At 44.3% G+C, this 18,370-nt stretch overlaps 1 protein-coding gene across 4 annotated transcripts in view; it reads right to left on the reverse strand.

Moving 5' to 3' along the window:
* Positions 1-18,370, reverse strand: part of ARHGEF4 (Rho guanine nucleotide exchange factor 4) — a 131,859-nt gene that overhangs the window by 35,310 nt on the left and 78,179 nt on the right. For all 4 annotated transcript variants that reach the window (XM_066557000.1, XM_066557002.1, XM_066557003.1 and 1 more), the window contains one exon: positions 16,243-16,382. In XM_066557000.1, the coding sequence (XP_066413097.1) occupies positions 16,243-16,382 (140 nt within the window). The remainder of the gene's footprint in view (positions 1-16,242; positions 16,383-18,370) is intronic.

Here is an 18,370-nt window from a genome sequence, read left to right on the forward strand (position 1 = left end):
CACACATTTCCAACAGGGCCACACACATTCCTAGGAGCAGGAACAGAACACAAGGTCCCCCCCTAAACAACTGCTGAATACCTCTGGTGGCCTCCATCTCTGGGAAGGGCCATGTGGGAGCAGCCACACTACCTGGGTACAAATGGAACACTCTCAGCCTCTCTCACAATTAAGAAACAAACTAACAAAAAACTGGGTTTTTTCAGGTGTCAGCACATTAAAGCCTGTTGTGTTTCTTGGGGATCTGTACAGCTCCTGGAAAACAGCAGGTAGGATATTTAAATGGGAAATGGTTTAAGAGTTATGGCTAGTGGTACTTTCCTTTACTTTTGGAGGTTTTTTCCCCAAATTGCACCAACCTCATCAGGGGCTATAGAGAAAGGGCAGTCAAAACTTCCAATGTCTCCATGTGCTTCTGTCTTTCTTAGTCATAATAAAATCAAATCAAAAATTATTTCAGTTTCTTGTTTCTGAACACAAAGATCCTGCAAATCTCCTTGTCTTTAGCCTAAATGTAGAACAAGGAGAATGATGTACAGGATGAGGTCTTGTGCTCTCAATGCAGCTTCAAGACCTGCAGGAAAACCCCACAAACAGAGCAAACTGCTGGGATCCACCGGCTGCCCAAGTTCATTGTGCTTGTGGTTTTTGGCCTGCAGTGACTGATAACCAGCTTTAAAGTTGATAAGCTTTAAAAAACTCTTTCTCCCTTCCATGTGCACCACAGCAGAACACTTCAAAGCTTGCAGACTTCAATTTTCTGAAAGTTCTTCGAGTCCACAGTTGACTCGCATCATTGCATTGTTCAACTCCTGGGCATTCTGCAAATCTTGTCTGGCTTTGAAGGCTTTTTATGCCTGACTGAGTTTGGACATAAGCCACCAAGCAGGATTTGGGTGGGATGTAGATCTTCAGGAGAAGCTAATTATGGTGAATGGAGAGCATGATCACACCCACTTCTCTAAACCTGCACAGCAACTACTATCTTCTATAAGCACTGAAAAGTGCAGTTACACTGAAAAGAAATGGATAAACTCCAGTGATTCAACAAGGCTGGCAGAGCTACACTGTTGGTATTGCAGGGTATGGGGTAGTTTCTAAAATCCATGATAGAATTCTCCTCTAGTCTCCTGGAATCTTTGCCACTTATGAACATACTAAAACATTTGGGGGTGAAAGCACAGAAAGTTTGAAGATATGTGAAAGGGTAAAGCAGTTCACTTCTTGGACACTGCTATGAGCCCCCCTGGAAAAAGAAGTCATGGCAGAAAGAAATTGCAGGGGGGATAAAAGGTACAAAATTGTAGTGGAAGGTACATTTTCATCCAACTCTGGTACCTAAGAAACACATAAGGCCCAGCTACGTTCCTTTGCTCTTCTGATGTGCAGACCCAAGTGCCCCCCTGCACTGCATTGCCTGGGCACAAATAACACTTTTGCCTCATGTACATCTTGGAGCATTGCACAATTAATGTTAAGTGGTGTTCACCCTTGTGACCCCTCAGGGAAGAGAAACTGGACAAGGACAAAAGCTGCAGAGTGACTCTAGCTGTGACCTGGCTTTTGTTTCCACCCCCACACAGGGAATCCCCTCCCAAGGTCTGGGGCAGAGACTCTGCATGGGGGAGTCACTTCCATGGTAACTCCAAGTGTTTGCACTGGGGGGGCTCACCAGCTACTGCTGCACCCTGCTAAACATCATGTGGCATTTTTCCATCATGGAAATAAAGCCTCATTCTTATTCCTCACTGATCAGACATGCTTCTGTGGTAGGTGGCACCAGCAAGGATGAAATAGTTGCAAGTTTTACCTCGTGGCTTGTAATAATACAGCAGGGCTCACTTTGTATAACTATCACTGAGGGAGCATATTTCAAATAATTGTTGCACAATCTCCACTGGAATCTAATTTGCAATTGTAATAATTTCCTTTTACTCATTCTTCTAAGAGCTATCCTCAGCCAGGACTGCACCTTGGGAATAATGCTGCCACTCAAAGAGAGTAAGAAGTGAGCACATCCCAGCCTCAAAGGCCTGGACACACACAAAACCCTGCTGCAGTCCCAGAAGCTGCTCAGTGACCAAGGCTTCAGGGAATGAGCTATTCAAGGACCCCCAGTCTAATATTAGATAAAATAGAAAACAAAAGACATGCCTTCATTTTTCACTAAAACGATGCTAAATATTGTCCAGTCCTTACTCATCACCACACAGCACACGAGGCCTAAGCTTTTTGTCTGTGTACTCCTGGCCTCCTAAAAATCACACCTAGAGCAGGTGTGATTTTTAGGAGGCCAGGAGTACACAGACAAGCCCAGTGTCTATCAGTGAAAAGGGTGTTTCAATATTGTAACACTGTGGCATTCACATTCTCTGAAAAAATTCCTTCGCCCAGGATTTTTCTCCTGGGAAGCTGAGAAGCCTCAGAGAAAAGGAAAACAATTCTGATCTGAATTGCTTCTCCTGTGTTGTGCTCATGTAGAATGTGTTTGGAGATTGTTTACCCACAGGTGATTGTTCCATTGGATTCTGCTGTAGTTGTTTTCACTCTTTGGCCAATTGGGACTCTGGAAAGAGTCAGGAGTTTTCATTATTATCTTTTTAGCCGTCTGTAAGTATCCTTGCTGTATTCTTTAGTATAGTATAGTATTATTTAATATAATATAGTGTAATAAAGTAATAAATGAGCCTTCTGAGAACATGGAGTCAGACCCATCATTCCTGCCTTCATTGGGACATCCCAGCAAATACAATATAACAGCTGTAGTGGGAACTGCAAGGCACACACACAGATGTGAAGAAATAAGACCTGCAGTAAGACCTACAGGTGTACCAATAGAACGGGGATAAATAACTGAGCAGACAAGCAGTGGAGCTGGATCCATCATGCTGGGAAAGCAAAGAGCTCCTGTCCCACAGCAAGGCCACCAAGAGCAGTATTATGGGGGACCAGCCCCTCCTTCAGCACCTTTCCCCTCTCTCCTGCTGAGCAGGCTTGGAAAGCAAAGCTCCAAGTAGAACACTGCACACCATACTGGAGCACATTTCCAGGACTTCCTATTCTTGGCTTGTCACAAATAGGAATGCGCTTGCTACAAGTACAAGAACAACACCATTCAACTCCTCTAAAAGGCAAGGATACATTAGTATTGTAGGCACTAATAAACCATGCTCTGAATATCCATAGACAGAAAAAGAGCTCTTACTGGGTCATTTATCAACACTCCCCCTCCAACAAGGTGAAAAGGATATTATCTAAATGTTAACAAAGACGCAAGTGCTAGAAGTGAGTCTGGATTGGGCCCAGCTGACACAGACAGCTCCTGCCCCTGCTCAGGGCAGAGCTCATGGACACCAGGCAGGCAGCTCCAGGGTTTGCTGGCACTGTGAGTGTAAATCACAGCAAATGTGAACTCCTTTACAAGTTTCCCTAAGGGATTCCTAAAGAGGACACCTTCTGAGGCAGCTTTCCTCTCTCTTGTTGCACCACTGAAGGCACAGACACAAATGTGAATTCCCCTGTCCCTCTGGGTGCCATCCCTGGCTGTTGGAATGCTGGCATAAAGAACTGCAGAGGAAAAGAACATGTTCAGCACATCCAGAAACATTTAATGTTGCAACAGCCACATTCACCTGGGTCCACAGGACTGGACATTTTTACCCCTTCAACTTCTCTTTGACATAAAAATCAGCTAATTGTTACTGCCCTTTCCATTACAGAGAACTGATGAAGAACTTCCTAGGGAAGAAGCTTCTGTTGATTTTTATTTTTTCAATTGGGTGATAAAAATACTTCTATCTATAACACTGGTGTGATGAACCATTTCAAATGCATCTTTTAAAAAAGAATCCAGGCTGAGTGGATGTTCAGTGGATGACAGCTCAGAAGCTGAAAAGGCTGACAGTGAAATTGTGAGAGGGGCAAGCAGTTGTACCTGCAAATCATCCCAAGGAAATCAAGTTTCCTTAACTCCCACAATTACACTTTTCCCAGCATCCAAACTAAGTAACTCTCAACCCTGCTATGCCTTGAGTTAGCTCTCAGTAACACTGCAGATAACACCCCCCAAAAGGACAGCATTCCTTTTGAGCCAGGGCCAGACAACATCAGAATAAGTATAGCTTTTTCAGCTGCATATGAACATGTACTTCTAAAATGGAAAACAGTCTGTCAGAGTTTGCTTTGAATTTTTACAGTGTGTAACACTGTGTTACTAGAGCACAGTTACTCCCACTGCATCTTTCTCTAGCTCTGCATGGTTTAAGCCCACTCAGCTTTTACAGCCAGTTCTTCCCTGGGCAGATTCCTCAGGCAGTGCTGCCAAAACTTTACAAGCTGTTCTTGTGCTGGAGTACCACGACTCACGAGATAACTCTGAATGGAAAGAAAATGGCCTGACCATTTCCTTATGGAGTGCATAAATTAAAACATGACCCCACTGGGAGACTGCAAGAAAAGCAGCCATTCAGACTGGCCACCCCTGACTACAAGTAATTAAAAATTAAAAAAAAAAAAATAGAAGAAAAAGAGACAATCTGCTTAGCAACCAGTCTTTTGCTTTCAGACATGACTAAATCTAGAAAATCTTCCAAATTCTCCCAAAGCAAGTTTTATTTTCAAGAGTAGCAACAGCAACTGTTCACATGTTTGAAGCATCTGGGAATTACCAGCATGACCTGGAGCTCCAGTGTGAAGGGAAGGTGTTGGTGCTGACACAACACATCCCACACACCCTGGCAGCTGAGGAGGTGTGCTGGGCTGGAGCTGGACATGCTTTGGGGATTTTGGGATGGCAGGAGAGGGATACAGACAGCAATGGCCTAGGAAACAAAACCAAGCATGTCAGGATAGATGTGGCAAAGCAAGGAACAAGCAGGGAGAAGCAAATACAGGCTGGCACAACCCATGCAGTGGCCTAGGAAGGTGGATATTTTCAGTACAAACTGGACACAGAACAGAGGATATTGTAATAACGATGCTCTGAAATAAACACAGGCTGAATGGGGTCTGTAGTAAGGCTGATGGAAAGAAAGGAAATGCTGCATCTTGGAGACCAGCAAGATTAAGAGCCTGAATGCAATATATAGGAAAGGGTCAGAATAGAAAATGAGCACACCACTCTTGTTACAGGGCAGAGGAACAGACATGCTGGCAATGACATCCTTAGTGACTGAGAGAGGAGGTGTTTGGGCTCCTGAAATTACTTGACTGCTTTTTGGTTTTGTGATATCCTGTTTTTGAGCTGAAAATTTGACAGCCATGGATAACATAGAATAACAAGGAATGGTGATTTGGGCACTGTGTGGGCTGGAAGAGAGAAATAAGGGCAAAACAGTCAGAGAATTATCCCTAGAAAAGTCAAGGAAAGTAGAGAGGAAAGAGGCACAGGTAGAGTTGTGGGACCTGAAGCAGGTGAGGTCAGAGGAAGCTGCAGGAAGCCAGTGAAACAAATAAAGTGGATGAGGAGGGGATGAATCACAGGACAAGGTGAGTGACAAGGTGAGCATGGGAACATGGAGTAGAGGAAGATGCCTATGTACAAAGTCGGAAAAACATTAACAGATAATTCCTGTAAGAGTTCCTACAAGAGATGGCTGGAGAGGGGAGGGGAACAGGGCCAAGCTTTATTTTTCTGGTTGTTTCTAGACCAGTAGTTCCCCTTCTTTCTGGCTGTACAGAGGTTTACAAGAAAGCAATGTAGTTTTGGGCTGTCTCAGATATCTGTTGAGCCCACACATTATAAAATTACAAGTACAGTGCTCCTTTACCTGCCACCTTTAAAATAATGCATTTAGTTGCAGAGCAGTGTTCTGACCCTTCTCTTACTGTTCAGCATCCTCACCTCTCACCAGTCTTGAGGTGGCAGAAAATAGGGAAACTGCTTTCAAGTGACAGGTCTCTAAAATTCTTCCAGGCTGGTCTGTAGAATTGTTAATTTAGGAGCCCTCCTTCATTGCCTTCTGATGTAAGTTAAGGAGCCACAGGAGGGCTGGGGAGAAGAATATGCTCCATAGATGAGAACAGGTTCCATGAGAATGAGAAAGGCCACAAGAGGATAAAAAACATAAGCTGTGTATAAGAATCAGGCTAGGCATTCCTATGTCCTACATGACAAAAAAGCAGGGCAGAAATTTTAATTGATCAAGCAGCCTTCTGAGGTGACATCTCCCCTGGTACCTCTGTTTTAGCCAGAAGGCTGACAAAATGCAGCAGAACAATACACCCTGAAGATCAAACCTTGATGGGCAGTTCTCCCAAAACTGCCCCAAAAATGAGTAAGAGTCTAAGACACAGCTCAGATGCAAACCTGGTGAGTGGCTGTTGAGATAATCAGAAAGGTGAGTATGGGTTATCAAGCCCCAGCAGTAAATGAACAAGGTGCCCCTCTGCTTTACCAGCAAAGCATGCTTTAGGGACAGAGGAATGTGGAAAAAACAGGGCATTCAGCCTGGATTGGATAGCTCCCACACCCTGGCTCCGTTTCATAAAACCTGTTGCCACAGAGACTTGCCAGGCAGTGGAACAGCCAGAAACAGGATCTTCTCTAGAGATCCCAGATAACATCAGCCAGAAGGAGAACTGCAAAAACAAGCCCCACAACACCTTTCTAGGTCACTGTTCCATGTAACCCAAAACTTGAAGGAAGAAGCTGAGCTCGATGTCCCCTGAGGCCTGGGGACAGCCTGACCAGTGGCACAGGGGGTGTGGGACAGCCCCAGTGCTGGGGACAAAGGCTGGGGACAAAGGCTGCTCTGTTCCTTGCCCTGGAGCCTTCCCGGGGTCACTGCAGGAACATTTCCTCCTTTGGCTGCAGGGGGAGGCTCAGTGACCTGGCTCTTCCAGGGCACCCAGGAGGGCTGGCCCCAGTGCCCCAGAGGGAGGGGACTTTCCCCAAGCCTCAGGAGGAGCAGGGCTGGCACTTGAGCAGTTGGTTATTGTTGTTGATCTTTCTGCTTTCACCAGAGTGGGAAAATAAAACTGCAAGGAATATGTCAGTGCCTTCACTCTGTTAAACCATGGCCAGATTTTTGCTAACTCAGCCCCCAACTTACCAAGCGTAGGACAGGGGGCCTTGGTCCCCTACTTGATGGGGAAGATCTCTTGAGGGATTAACAGTGCTCTTTGAAGGGTCAAAAGAGTCAGGAGGGATTTTATTTTTCCACCACTGGGATCAATTGTCTTTGGAGAAATAGGAAAATTCTTTGCAGAGAAAAGCTGCTCCAAATCAGGGTTTGGAGAAGAGAACAAATCCAAGAAATGTTCTGATATCAAAACCATGCTGAGAGGAACCTGAGATAAGTATGGTATAAAATGAGAGATATTCACTTCCCTGTCTCCATGCAAACACTTAAGCCTGGAATAACCTCTGCAATAAACTCTACACTACCCAGCATTCCTACTCTCTCACATTCCTTCCTTATCCCCTGCTCTCAGGAAATCTTTGTACTCCAATATCCACTTGGTTATTGCACTGTTATCCATCCCAGGTGTTTCTTGAACTGCTAAACTGGGGTATGGACATCCCCACATCTATTTTTTAAAATAAAGACAGTGTCAGAGCAAGTTATAACACCAAGACTCTGCAAAACAGACTTGTCTTTGCACACTGTCAGGCTCCCGTTTCAAGCAGTTTATTACACTTCTGAACTAAAATCTTTTTAGGGCTGCAAATATCACAGTGCTTTTAATGCCCTTCCTCCCATCAAACAGCACTGGAGAGTTAGGTACCAAGCCAAGATCCCTGAAAGCCAAACAAGGAGCTCCTGAGGACAGGGTAAATTCCTTCTTTGTATCAGAGAGAGGGCAGGTTTGAAAGGTTTCCACTTCACACATGGATGGTGAAATCACTCCCCTTCAGCTGCACATTTCCTTGGCTTCATGGCACAGACCCTGAGCTGCAGGGGAGAGCCCTCAGCAGGTAGAACCATGAGGACCTCGAGGGGTTAGAGCCTGCCTTGCCCCATGGGAGGACTGAAGACCCCAGTGGCACTGTGGGAAATGGCCCTCAGGAGCTGAAAGTGGCAGGCAGGAAGCCAAGACCTTCTGCAACACAGCCCTTATCCCTACAGGACACAGTGTCACAGGTTAAAGGAGCCCTTTTAATGGGATGCCAAAGCATTTATCTTCAGGGTAAAGAGACCTCTTGTAAACACAACATGTTGTCTTTAAGTGGTGGGGAGAATCAGAGAGAGCTCTGGGAACCCATGGACACACTGCACATAATACAGGCAGTCTTTGGGGTGATTTGGCACAAGTTACTTCAGGAGTTAAAACATTCTTGGATCACTTTTTCTCCAAAGAGAATACTATTTGTGGAGCCAAGCCCCTCTTTCCACCCCAGTAACTGGGAACATATTTAATGCAGACAAAACCCAGACATTTTATGGAGTCCCCTAATACTCACAAGAGATCATTAACAAGTGTTAACAGAAGCTGTTAGTCTTTACAATCTAATAGCTGGCAGGGCTGATGTAAGAGCTCCAAAGCCACCACACTGTCTCCAGTTATCTCCTCTGAGTGATGTATTTAGCTCTGTTCTACAGCTGGGGATGAAAGTTTGGGCAGCCCCTGCCACTCTTCAAACACGTCTGTGTGCATGTGGGGCACACCCGTTCCCACAAAGAGGTGAAAGCCAGAGGCTGCCTCTCCTGCTCTGCTGCTCCAGCTTGGCTCCTGGAAGGAGTCAGATTCCCTGAGACACTGAGCCCATACCCACTCACAGAATCACTGGGTTAGAAGAGACCTTCAAGACCATCAAGTCCAACCCAGCCCCAACAGCTCAACTAAACCCTGGCACCCAGTGCCACATCCAGGCTTTGTTAAACACCCCAGGGATGGTGACTCCACCACCTCCCTAGGGCAGCCATCCCAGAACTTTATCACTCTTTCCATGAAAAACTTTTACCCAATATTCAACCTATATTTCCCTTGGCACAGCTTGAGGCTGTGTGCTCTGGTTGTGTCAGTGCTGCTGGAGAAAGAGGTACATTCCCTACTGCACCTGTGGCACTGTCACATTTTCTGAAAAATCCCCTTGCCAGGATGTCTTCTCCTGAGAAACCTCGGAGAAAAAAATGAAAACAATATTATCTCATTTGCTTCTCCTGTGTTTTGCTGCTTTGGAATGTGTTTGGAGATTGTTTATCCAACAGGTGGTTGTTTGATTGGTTTCATGTGAATTGTTTTAACTTAATGACCAATCATGGTCCAGCTGTGTCAGGACTCTGGAAAGAGTCATGAGACTCATTATTATCTTTTAGCCTTCTGTAAGTATCCTTTCTGTATTCTTTAGCATATTTTTAGTCTAGCATTCTTTTATATAATATAATATCATAAAATAATAAATTAGCCCTCTGAGAACATGGAGTCAGATTCACTCTTTCCTCCCCACGACAGGGGACCCTGAAAATACCACACACCTGCAGCACTGTCACACCACAGAGTTTTGGTTTGGGAGTTAAAACTCTAACAGCCCCCCATTATTCTTACTCAAAACCCATGCTAAGCCTGGAGGTATTTTATTTGTTCCTAATGTGTGTCAGATTAATTGGGGTGTTCAGAGAAAGCATGGTCCAGCAAAAAATCCAAATATTTTCTAGAAATGCTTCTGTGTGGATTGAACTCCTGTGGAGTCTCTGTCCCAGCCCCACGGTAGGGGAGCTACCTGCCCTCACCTCCCATGGCTGAGAACAAGCATTTGAATGGATAAGGGCTCACTGCCTGACTGCAGGTGTGAAAGCACATCCCATTTCTCTCACCTTTCCAAAAAACCCCTGACATTCACTCTCAAGACAGCCTTTCCTCAGTGCTGAGTGAGCTACACTGGCTTCCATCACATTCTCTGCATCTTCAGCCTCTGAGGGAGGATCCCTTGCTCAGGGGATGCCCAAGTCCCAGTGCTGAGGAGGACTGAGAAAAGGCTCAGAGCAGCCCCAGCTGCCCATGGTAGAAGGCAGAAATATGGCTCTGGAAACCCCTGGGAGCACTTAGCTACTGATCCTGGTGTTTGATGAGACATAATTGCATAGAGCATTTGAATATACTGACTTCCTTTAAATCCATTGCAAAAAGCCCTCTGAAACAACCTTCAGAGTCTTCAGACCAGAAAACTCTAAAAACAAAATCCACCAGGCAGCAAAAGAAGTTACAATTCTGGCTCCATACTCTGAACACTCACGTTTAAGCCCTACACAAAGTTACACAAGCACTTGGGACCAAAAACCAGGATCCAGTAAAGATTTATGTCCTCAGGAGAACATTATTTCTTGTCCTTGACAGCACTGAGCTTTATACTGTATCCTGCAAATAAATCATATCTGCTGCTTCTGGAGCACAGCTGTCAACCTTGGCTGCAGGAATACATGGGACACAAAAGCAGGAATTGGGTCCTCCAGAAGGGAAAAAAACCCAAAAAACAACTCAATGGATGCTGGCAGGTATTTGTTAACTGGTTTCTTTTGCTTTAGCAATATACACACATTAAGATACAAAAGTGATAATAAATCTCTTCTCCTAGATTACACAAGAATGTTATATATTGCTTCCATATGATCAATCATTCTGTTTTCAGTCTGGAAATCTGTGGTGACCACAGATTTTGCAATCTATTCTGCACTCGTTTAAAGAAAAGGAATGGCAATATTTTGTGGCACTATTTTAAAAGGTTTCTGTCTTATGAAATTTGCCTTCATATAGTACACAAGAGATTTCTATTAATTAGAATGAAGATAAATGCAGTGAAAAAGGCTATGAAGGATATTATTCATGTTTAACAAAATAAAAATCAGTTGTTCTGATTTCATCTGCATTAATATTTTATGAGTTTAGGGGTTTGATTTGGTTTTGCTGTTTTGTTTTGGTTTTTTCCTTTAAGAAACCCCAACAGTTCAAAAGTTTGTCTTGTTTAAAATTGGCTGATCTGAGAGAAGCACTGGGTGAACCCAGCACAGATCAAAGAGCTCAGCACCAGAGCAATGTTTGAGACACTCAGTAAGATGGAGAGAGTATTGCCACAGTGCCTGCTGCCCTGGGTGCATGGCAGCTGCTTTGTTTGTGCTACTTTGAACACTTTCCTGGACTAATTACTTTGTTAAATCAGAAACATATACGATGGAACCAATCAGCTTAATTGCATCTTGTCAACAACCACGGGGTAGCTCAAACATCTGTAGGACACTATGATATTGTTACTTTAAAGCACAGGGCAGCAGTGGCTACGTGTCTTAGATAAAATCCTGGCCTGCTGAAGCAATGAATTGTGCCTTTTCACATACCAAATTCCAAACTTATCAGGCACAGAGTCATAAGAGATAAGGAAAAAATTGGGAGTTTGCTGTTATTTTCTGAACACTCAGAGCTTTGCTTTCACAAGAGGGGCATGGTGCTGTTCATGGAGGGCTGCAAGGGCCATGCTGAACTGCAACTGCATTTCTTGCATAGCAGGAGCTGCATGGGCCCTGTGGTATTTTCAGGGTCCCCAGATGGAGGAGGAAACTGAGAATCTGACTCCATGTTCTTAGAAAGCTAATTTATTATTTTATTATATAAAAGAATGCTATACTAAAACTTTACTAAAGAATAGAGAAAGGATACAGACACAAGGCTAAAAGATAATAATGAAAGACTCATGACTCTCTCTTCAGAGTCTGACACAGTTTGACACTGACTGGTCATTAAGTCAAAACAATTCACATGTTGGATAAACAATCTCCAAACCACATTCCAAGGCAGCAAAACACAGGAGAAGCAAATGAGATAATATTGTTTTCCTTTTTCTTTGAGGCTTCTCAGCTTCCCAGGAGAAGAATCCTGGGCAAAGAGGATTTTTCAGAAAATATGATGGTGACAGACCCTTCCCACAGCAGGACACAACAAACCCTCAGAACACCTCAGATATTACCAAGCAAAGAGGTCCAAGCTTCCTCACCCAGGCCAACTACTTAGTGGGGAAAACTAGACAGCTTATCATCCATGGTCACTCCAGAGCCAGGTTTGTGTGTGCCTAATCCCTCCTGTTCTCCACTTCACGCTGCATCTAACACATTGAATGAAGCTTGAAGCTGGATCTGTGCTATACATAACATCTCTGGAGAACTGGAAGGACAGAATCACGATGCATTTGCAGTACAGATTTTTCTCTTGCTGCATTTTTAGCCAGTGATATTCTGAATGCAATAAAATACAAGGACGGGGTCTTTATCTGGAGCAAACACAAAGTAAACTCTACCAAGTACAATCTAAACACAAAAATTTCTTTTCCTGAGCATCACAGAAGCATTTGAAAGAATGTCAAACAGATGCCCCAAGAAAATTACTTCCCCTGCCTCTTTTCTCATCCCAAACCCTTATTATTACTTTTTGATTGATTTTTTTTGGCTCTTACACACTCTCATGCTGATCTTCTTAGGTGGGCTCTATACAACCTTCCCAGCTTTCTTTCATCCCTCTAGTGTTCTTGCCAATAAATTATTCTAGTTTTATGAAAGGTTTCTTTTTTATTTCATAATCATTTTCTCTTGATCCAAAATGAACTAAAACTCAGTGGTTGAGTGTTTTGTTCTTTAATGCAACATTTGGTCTGCCAACAGCCTTGAAAATGTATTTCAGCCTTCTCTGTTTATTTGAAAGCTGTTTCTTCCAAGAAGGCTAAGAATAATGTGGTTACCATAGTTTCCTTATCCACAACCAATAAAATGCAGCTTGGAATACAATAAAACAAAGCTGAGACTACTCACAAAATGTGACTGAATGAGTGAATACTGAAATCTTCACCCTACATCACTCCCAGCACTATGGAAAACACTCAGGGCTAATCAATAGCCACCTTTTGGTGCAGCAGGGAAGATGAGGAGAAGCCTGTCCAGCTACCAGCTATTTGAGATAAATCAATTCCAACACTTTGGATGTCTGCTGCTTTGGAATTCCCACCTCACAGATTCAGTGTTTCACTGCAGAGATTTTGTGCTTTTCTGTAATCTCCTCTTCTGGGAAGCTTTGCTGAGGCTCACTGGAACCGAGTGATGGATTAATTACTGCTAGGAACCAGTTGACAAAGTAAATAATGAACTGTTTGTTCTTACAGTTTTGTTGGCTCCTGAACAGGCAAGATTCTAGGGAACAAGCCAAAAATAATCTTTCCTCTTTCAAGTCAACTGGCCAACAAAACCCCACATAGACTTCATAGATTATACAAATTACACCTGCTTTGGACACAGCCATTTGCTTTCCTGATTACAAGTGAGGGGATTTTACTCTAATAAAAGGAACTTTTAAGAAATGAAAGAAAAGCAATTGTTCTCAATAGTAATGAATAAAGAAAGAAACACCCACCACATGCACAATGGTGAGACCTGCTGGCAATTTTTTTTTCTTGATTTTAAAAATGAGGGGAGGGGAAGGGAAGGGAAGGGAAGGGAAGGGAAGGGAAGGGAAGGGAAGGGAAGGGAAGGGAAGGGAAGGGAAGGGAAGGGAAGGGAAGGGAAGGGAAGGGAAGGGAAGGGAAGGGAAGGTACAGAGCATATCCTATTTGATGCAAGCACCTGAGTGGGAGGGAAGCAGAATCCTCCTCCCACAGACTCAGTGCATGCTTTGGGTCTGACCCCTGTGTGCCTGGGACTCTCATAAACACACCAGGTAAACATGGAAGAACACAACTCAAGATTCTCTGGTGTTCTGCTCGTGTTTTCTTGCCAGTGACAACAGCCCAAGACTGCTGAGTTTAAATTAAAAAGCTCTGGCCATGGTTTGATAACCCCTGGATGTAAGCAATAGGAAAAGAAAATAAAGCAACTCCCTTCCTTAGCCCAGGCACCAGGGCTGTAGGTGGGGACTCTGAGCAGTGGGAGCAGGAGAACTGCTGGAAGAGCATTTGCTGCTGTTGTTTTTGAAGAAAAGCTGTTGCCCTCACTGTGCAGCTTTCTGGAGCTTTTTCAGACCTCAGGAACACCATCAGTGGGTGTATCAAACACACACACTGAGAGCCACACAGTTTCAGTTAGAGAAGGTATTGCACAAGAAAATATAATACTTCTTTCATCCCTGCCTTCTCATCTTGGGAAGGTCGTGTGTAGGAATACACATGAGTAGAGGAAAGAGAAAAAGGTGTAGGAGTTCAAGAGATCACTCATGTGGTGAACGTGCTCCACACTTTCATGTTCACCTCACAGAAAAAGCATTCTGTGTGTAGCAGGACGCCAACTCTAATGTACAAGATAAAAAATAGTACTTTTACAGAAAAAACCATCTTAGATCTGTTAGTGTGTGGTGCTCATGGCATTGCTTAGACCAAGCAGAACATTTTTAAACTGCTGATGTCAACTTAATCAGGATCAGCACTATAAAAGAAAATAGCTAAAAGACAGGTGTTGCAGTAAGGTAGAAAAATTATAAAAGAAAGGCCTCACAAAATCAGGCCTGCTTTGTTAAATGGACGTCTAGCCTGTCATTTCTTCTAAGCAAAGCTAGCACTTTACAAAATCCCATGTGAAAGCAATCCTGGTGTGAGCAGTTCCTTAACATAATCTATTCCTAGGTGAAAAACAACTAGCACCTACATAAACATTAAATCTATCCCGTGAGAACCAGTGAACAAAACGTGTAAAGTATTTAAGAGTAGAGAGATTCGATGGACAAGTAAAATACCTTTTACTAACCAATAAAGTAATAAACAAGAAAAGTAGTAACCAATTGGAGTGACACACAAGGTCTGTAAAATTGTATAAAAAGGAGTGAATATGTGAATAAAGAATGGGCTTTTTCCACCATGAAGAAAATGGAGTCCTGTGTGATTTATTTCAATAGACAGGCCTATCCCCAGAGTGAATATACTGGGGAGCAGGAAGAAACAGCAAAGACCAAACCTGTATCAAACTTTGCACCCTCCTTATCTATGAAAAAGAAACAGGTAGACCAGGGACTTTTTCAACATTTCCATTATGCCTTCAGTACAACACACTCCAATTCTGAACTTGTTCAATAACGTTTTTAACAAGTTCATTAGTGTTTTTAAACTTCTCAATCAACAACACCCAAGAGGAGAGGCCCTGTGGCTCTGCATTGCCTTGGGGACAGGGCAGCAGCCCCTTTGTCACCAGGCTGTAAATGGTGCCCACAGTAAATGACATTTAAAGCCCCATCTGCTGTGCCATGACCAGCTTGGCTGTGGTTCCAGAACCAGACCCAGCAGCTTGGCTGTGGTTACACAAGCAGAATCAGCAGCTTGGCTGTGGTTCCACAACCTGCAGCCTGGCTGTGGTTCCAGACCCAGACCCAGCAGCTTGGCTGTGGTTAGCAAAACGAGAAACAGCAACTTGGCTGTGGTTCTAGAATCAGAACCAGCAGCCTGGCCACGGTTCCAGCACCAGACCCATCAGCCTGGCCATGGTTCCAGCACCATCAGCCTGCCCATGGTCCCAGGGTTAGACCCAGCAGCCTGCCCATGGTTCCAGCACCAGCACCATCAGCCAAGCCATGGTCCCAGCACCATCAGCCTGCCCATGGTTCCAGCACCATCAGCCTGCCCATGGTCCCAGCACCATCAGCCTGCCCATGGTTCCAGCACCATCAGCCTGCCCATGGTTCCAGCACCATCAGCCTGGCCATGGTTCCAGCACCAGCACCATCAGCCTGCCCATGGTTCCAGCACCAGACCCATCAGCCTGCCCATGGTTCCAGCACCATCAGCCTGGCCATGGTCCCAGAACCAGCACCATCAGCCTGGCCATGGTTCCAGCACCATCAGCCTGGCCATGGTTCCAGCACCAGCACCATCAGCCAAGCCATGGTCCCAGCACCATCAGCCTGCCCATGGTTCCAGCACCAGACCCATCAGCCTGGCCATGGTTCCAGCACCATCAGCCTGGCCATGGTTCCAGCACCAGCACCATCAGCCAAGCCATGGTCCCAGCACCATCAGCCTGCCCATGGTTCCAGCACCAGACCCATCAGCCTGGCCATGGTTCCAGCACAATCAGCCTGGCCATGGTCCCAGGGTCAGAACCATCAGCCTGGCCATGGTTCCAGGGTCAGAACCATCAGCCTGGCCATGGTTCCAGGGTCAGACCCAGCATCCTGGCCATGGTTCCAGGGTCAGAACCATCAGCCTGGCCATGGTTCCAGCACAATCAGCCTGGCCATGGTTCTAGCACCATCAGCCTGCCCATGGTCCCAGGGTCAGACCCAGCATCCTGGCCACGTTCCCAGGCCAGCAGCCCCTGGCCCCAGGACAGGAGCACACCCACCCACCTCGTTGATGGCCAGCTGCTCGCCGCCGCCCCCGGGGTGGCCGTAGCGGTGGGCGGAGCTGCGGAAATCCTCGTACAGGTCCTCCTCGCTGCCCACATCGTCCGTCAGGGCTGTCTTGTCCAGGCCTCCGTCAGTGATCACTGCAACAGCAAAATGGCATACAGCACAGCATTCAAAAAAAATATCAATAATAACATATATTTCTCCACATCACTCTATATATAAAACCATTTTTTTAAATTTAGCACTTCTAAAATTTCATCTACATTTAATTCTATTTCTCTTCAATTACCACAAAAAATATTTTTTCATTTACAAAAATAAAATGTAACCTATTATTCCATCAAACATTAAAAATAACCCATATAATTTAAAAAACTTGCATTATTAACTTATAATATTAAAATAATTACCCATGTAAAACACACACAAAAAATTATTTATCCATCAATATAAATCAAAATATAAAAATAACTTTAAACCTTAAAACTTAAAAAAAAAAATCAGTGCTGCCTCAGTAGCACTGAAAGAGGATGGCAGCTCACTGGGGCAAGGGGCACCATAATGCAGCATAAAGGGGAAAAAGACAAGGAAACTGTAGGAAATTTTGGGATAGAATTCCACCCTCATGCACACCTGTTCTTCAGAGAATTTTTCTCCACTCATGTTTAACCCCCATAAATGATTGTGTCTTTTTCTAGACTGGAAAATATGATTTAAAAAAAAAATCGACAACTGCTGCATGTTGCAAAGGAAAGACCAAGCAAGAATAGCAAAACAAGGTCTGAAAGAGGGCACAGGGCAATGATGGCACAAATGTGATTTTATGAGGACCTTGCTGGAAACTGGACTAGGTAACAAGAGCTCATGTCTGCCACTTCATACCTTGAGGGTTATGATTTACCAAATCCTATCTGGCCAAAGGAAATCTCAGCCTTAGGGAAAAACCTTCACCTTCTTTCCACACACTTATTTGAGAAACCTTTTTGATGCCTAAAAGGGTGTTTGCTCCAGAATGATCCATTATTCCCACAGGAAGGCCATTCTGCTCAGCACAGCCCCAAGTGAGCTACAGATAATGGAGGGTTCACAGTCTGCAGCTGCAGCAAACACTGAAATCTCAAGCCTGAGAGAAATAAAAATGTGGCATTTATGCTCCTTGCACAGAAGAAAGTGTCACTTCATCTGTTTCATGGGCAGGATCTTTTTCCTAAAGTCTCCTTGAGGTATTAGCAAATACCCTGCAGTGCCATGTGTGACATTCATCCCATCCCTGTACTGGTTACTGAACATGAACCTTCTGTTCTCAAATCTGTGGAAAATGACAGTGATTACAGAAACCACATGCTGACATATTCATCTGGATAAGCAACTGCCAGGGCAACAGTTTCCATGACAAAGCAGTGGGCTTGACAAAGATTCCTGTGCATGAAGCACCTACACAGACACGGTGCAGAGAACAACAGAATATTATATAAATTGTAATTTCAGTAAATGGACTTGACATGGCCACAGGAGTAAAACTGAATGAAAACACAGACATTACTATCAGCACACCTGGCAACAGTCTTGGCTGTGCCAGTTCCATGATGTCACCCTCCAAAGTTTTGCAGAACAGGTGAAAAAAATCTTTTGAGCTTGACCTTGTAGAGCTTTAATAGGGAGAGACTCACAAAGCTGGTCTTGAGCCCTCCTTTCTCTTTATAATGCAAGTGCATCTTATGCACATAATTGTGCCATTGGGTCAAAAAAAGCACCCCATGATTTATTAGCTTATTAATTACCTGAAACAAAGCTGCACCGGATTAGCACTGAATGAAATGCTGACAGAGGTTCCAGCCAGACCTGCGGAGTTTGTCCCCATCAACACTCTCAGTACTTGGGATGGTTTGTTAAGGCTGCACCACCTGATCTCTGCTATTTACAGGGAGGTGGAAATTCAGGGTAGCAGCTATCAGTTCAATGCAGTGACCTGACATCAAAATGATGAGTATGAGCTATTTTTAAACTAAATACTTGCTTGTTTATGCTTTGAATTCAATAAATAGGCACAACACAGCAAAGATTGTCTGAAGCTGGGACTGCACTTGGTACTGATGGCAGTTCAGGACACAGAGGTGCATATGAG

This window comes from Molothrus aeneus, chromosome 10, assembly GCF_037042795.1.
Source record: "Molothrus aeneus isolate 106 chromosome 10, BPBGC_Maene_1.0, whole genome shotgun sequence".
NCBI classification, from domain to species: Eukaryota; Metazoa; Chordata; class Aves; order Passeriformes; family Icteridae; genus Molothrus; species Molothrus aeneus.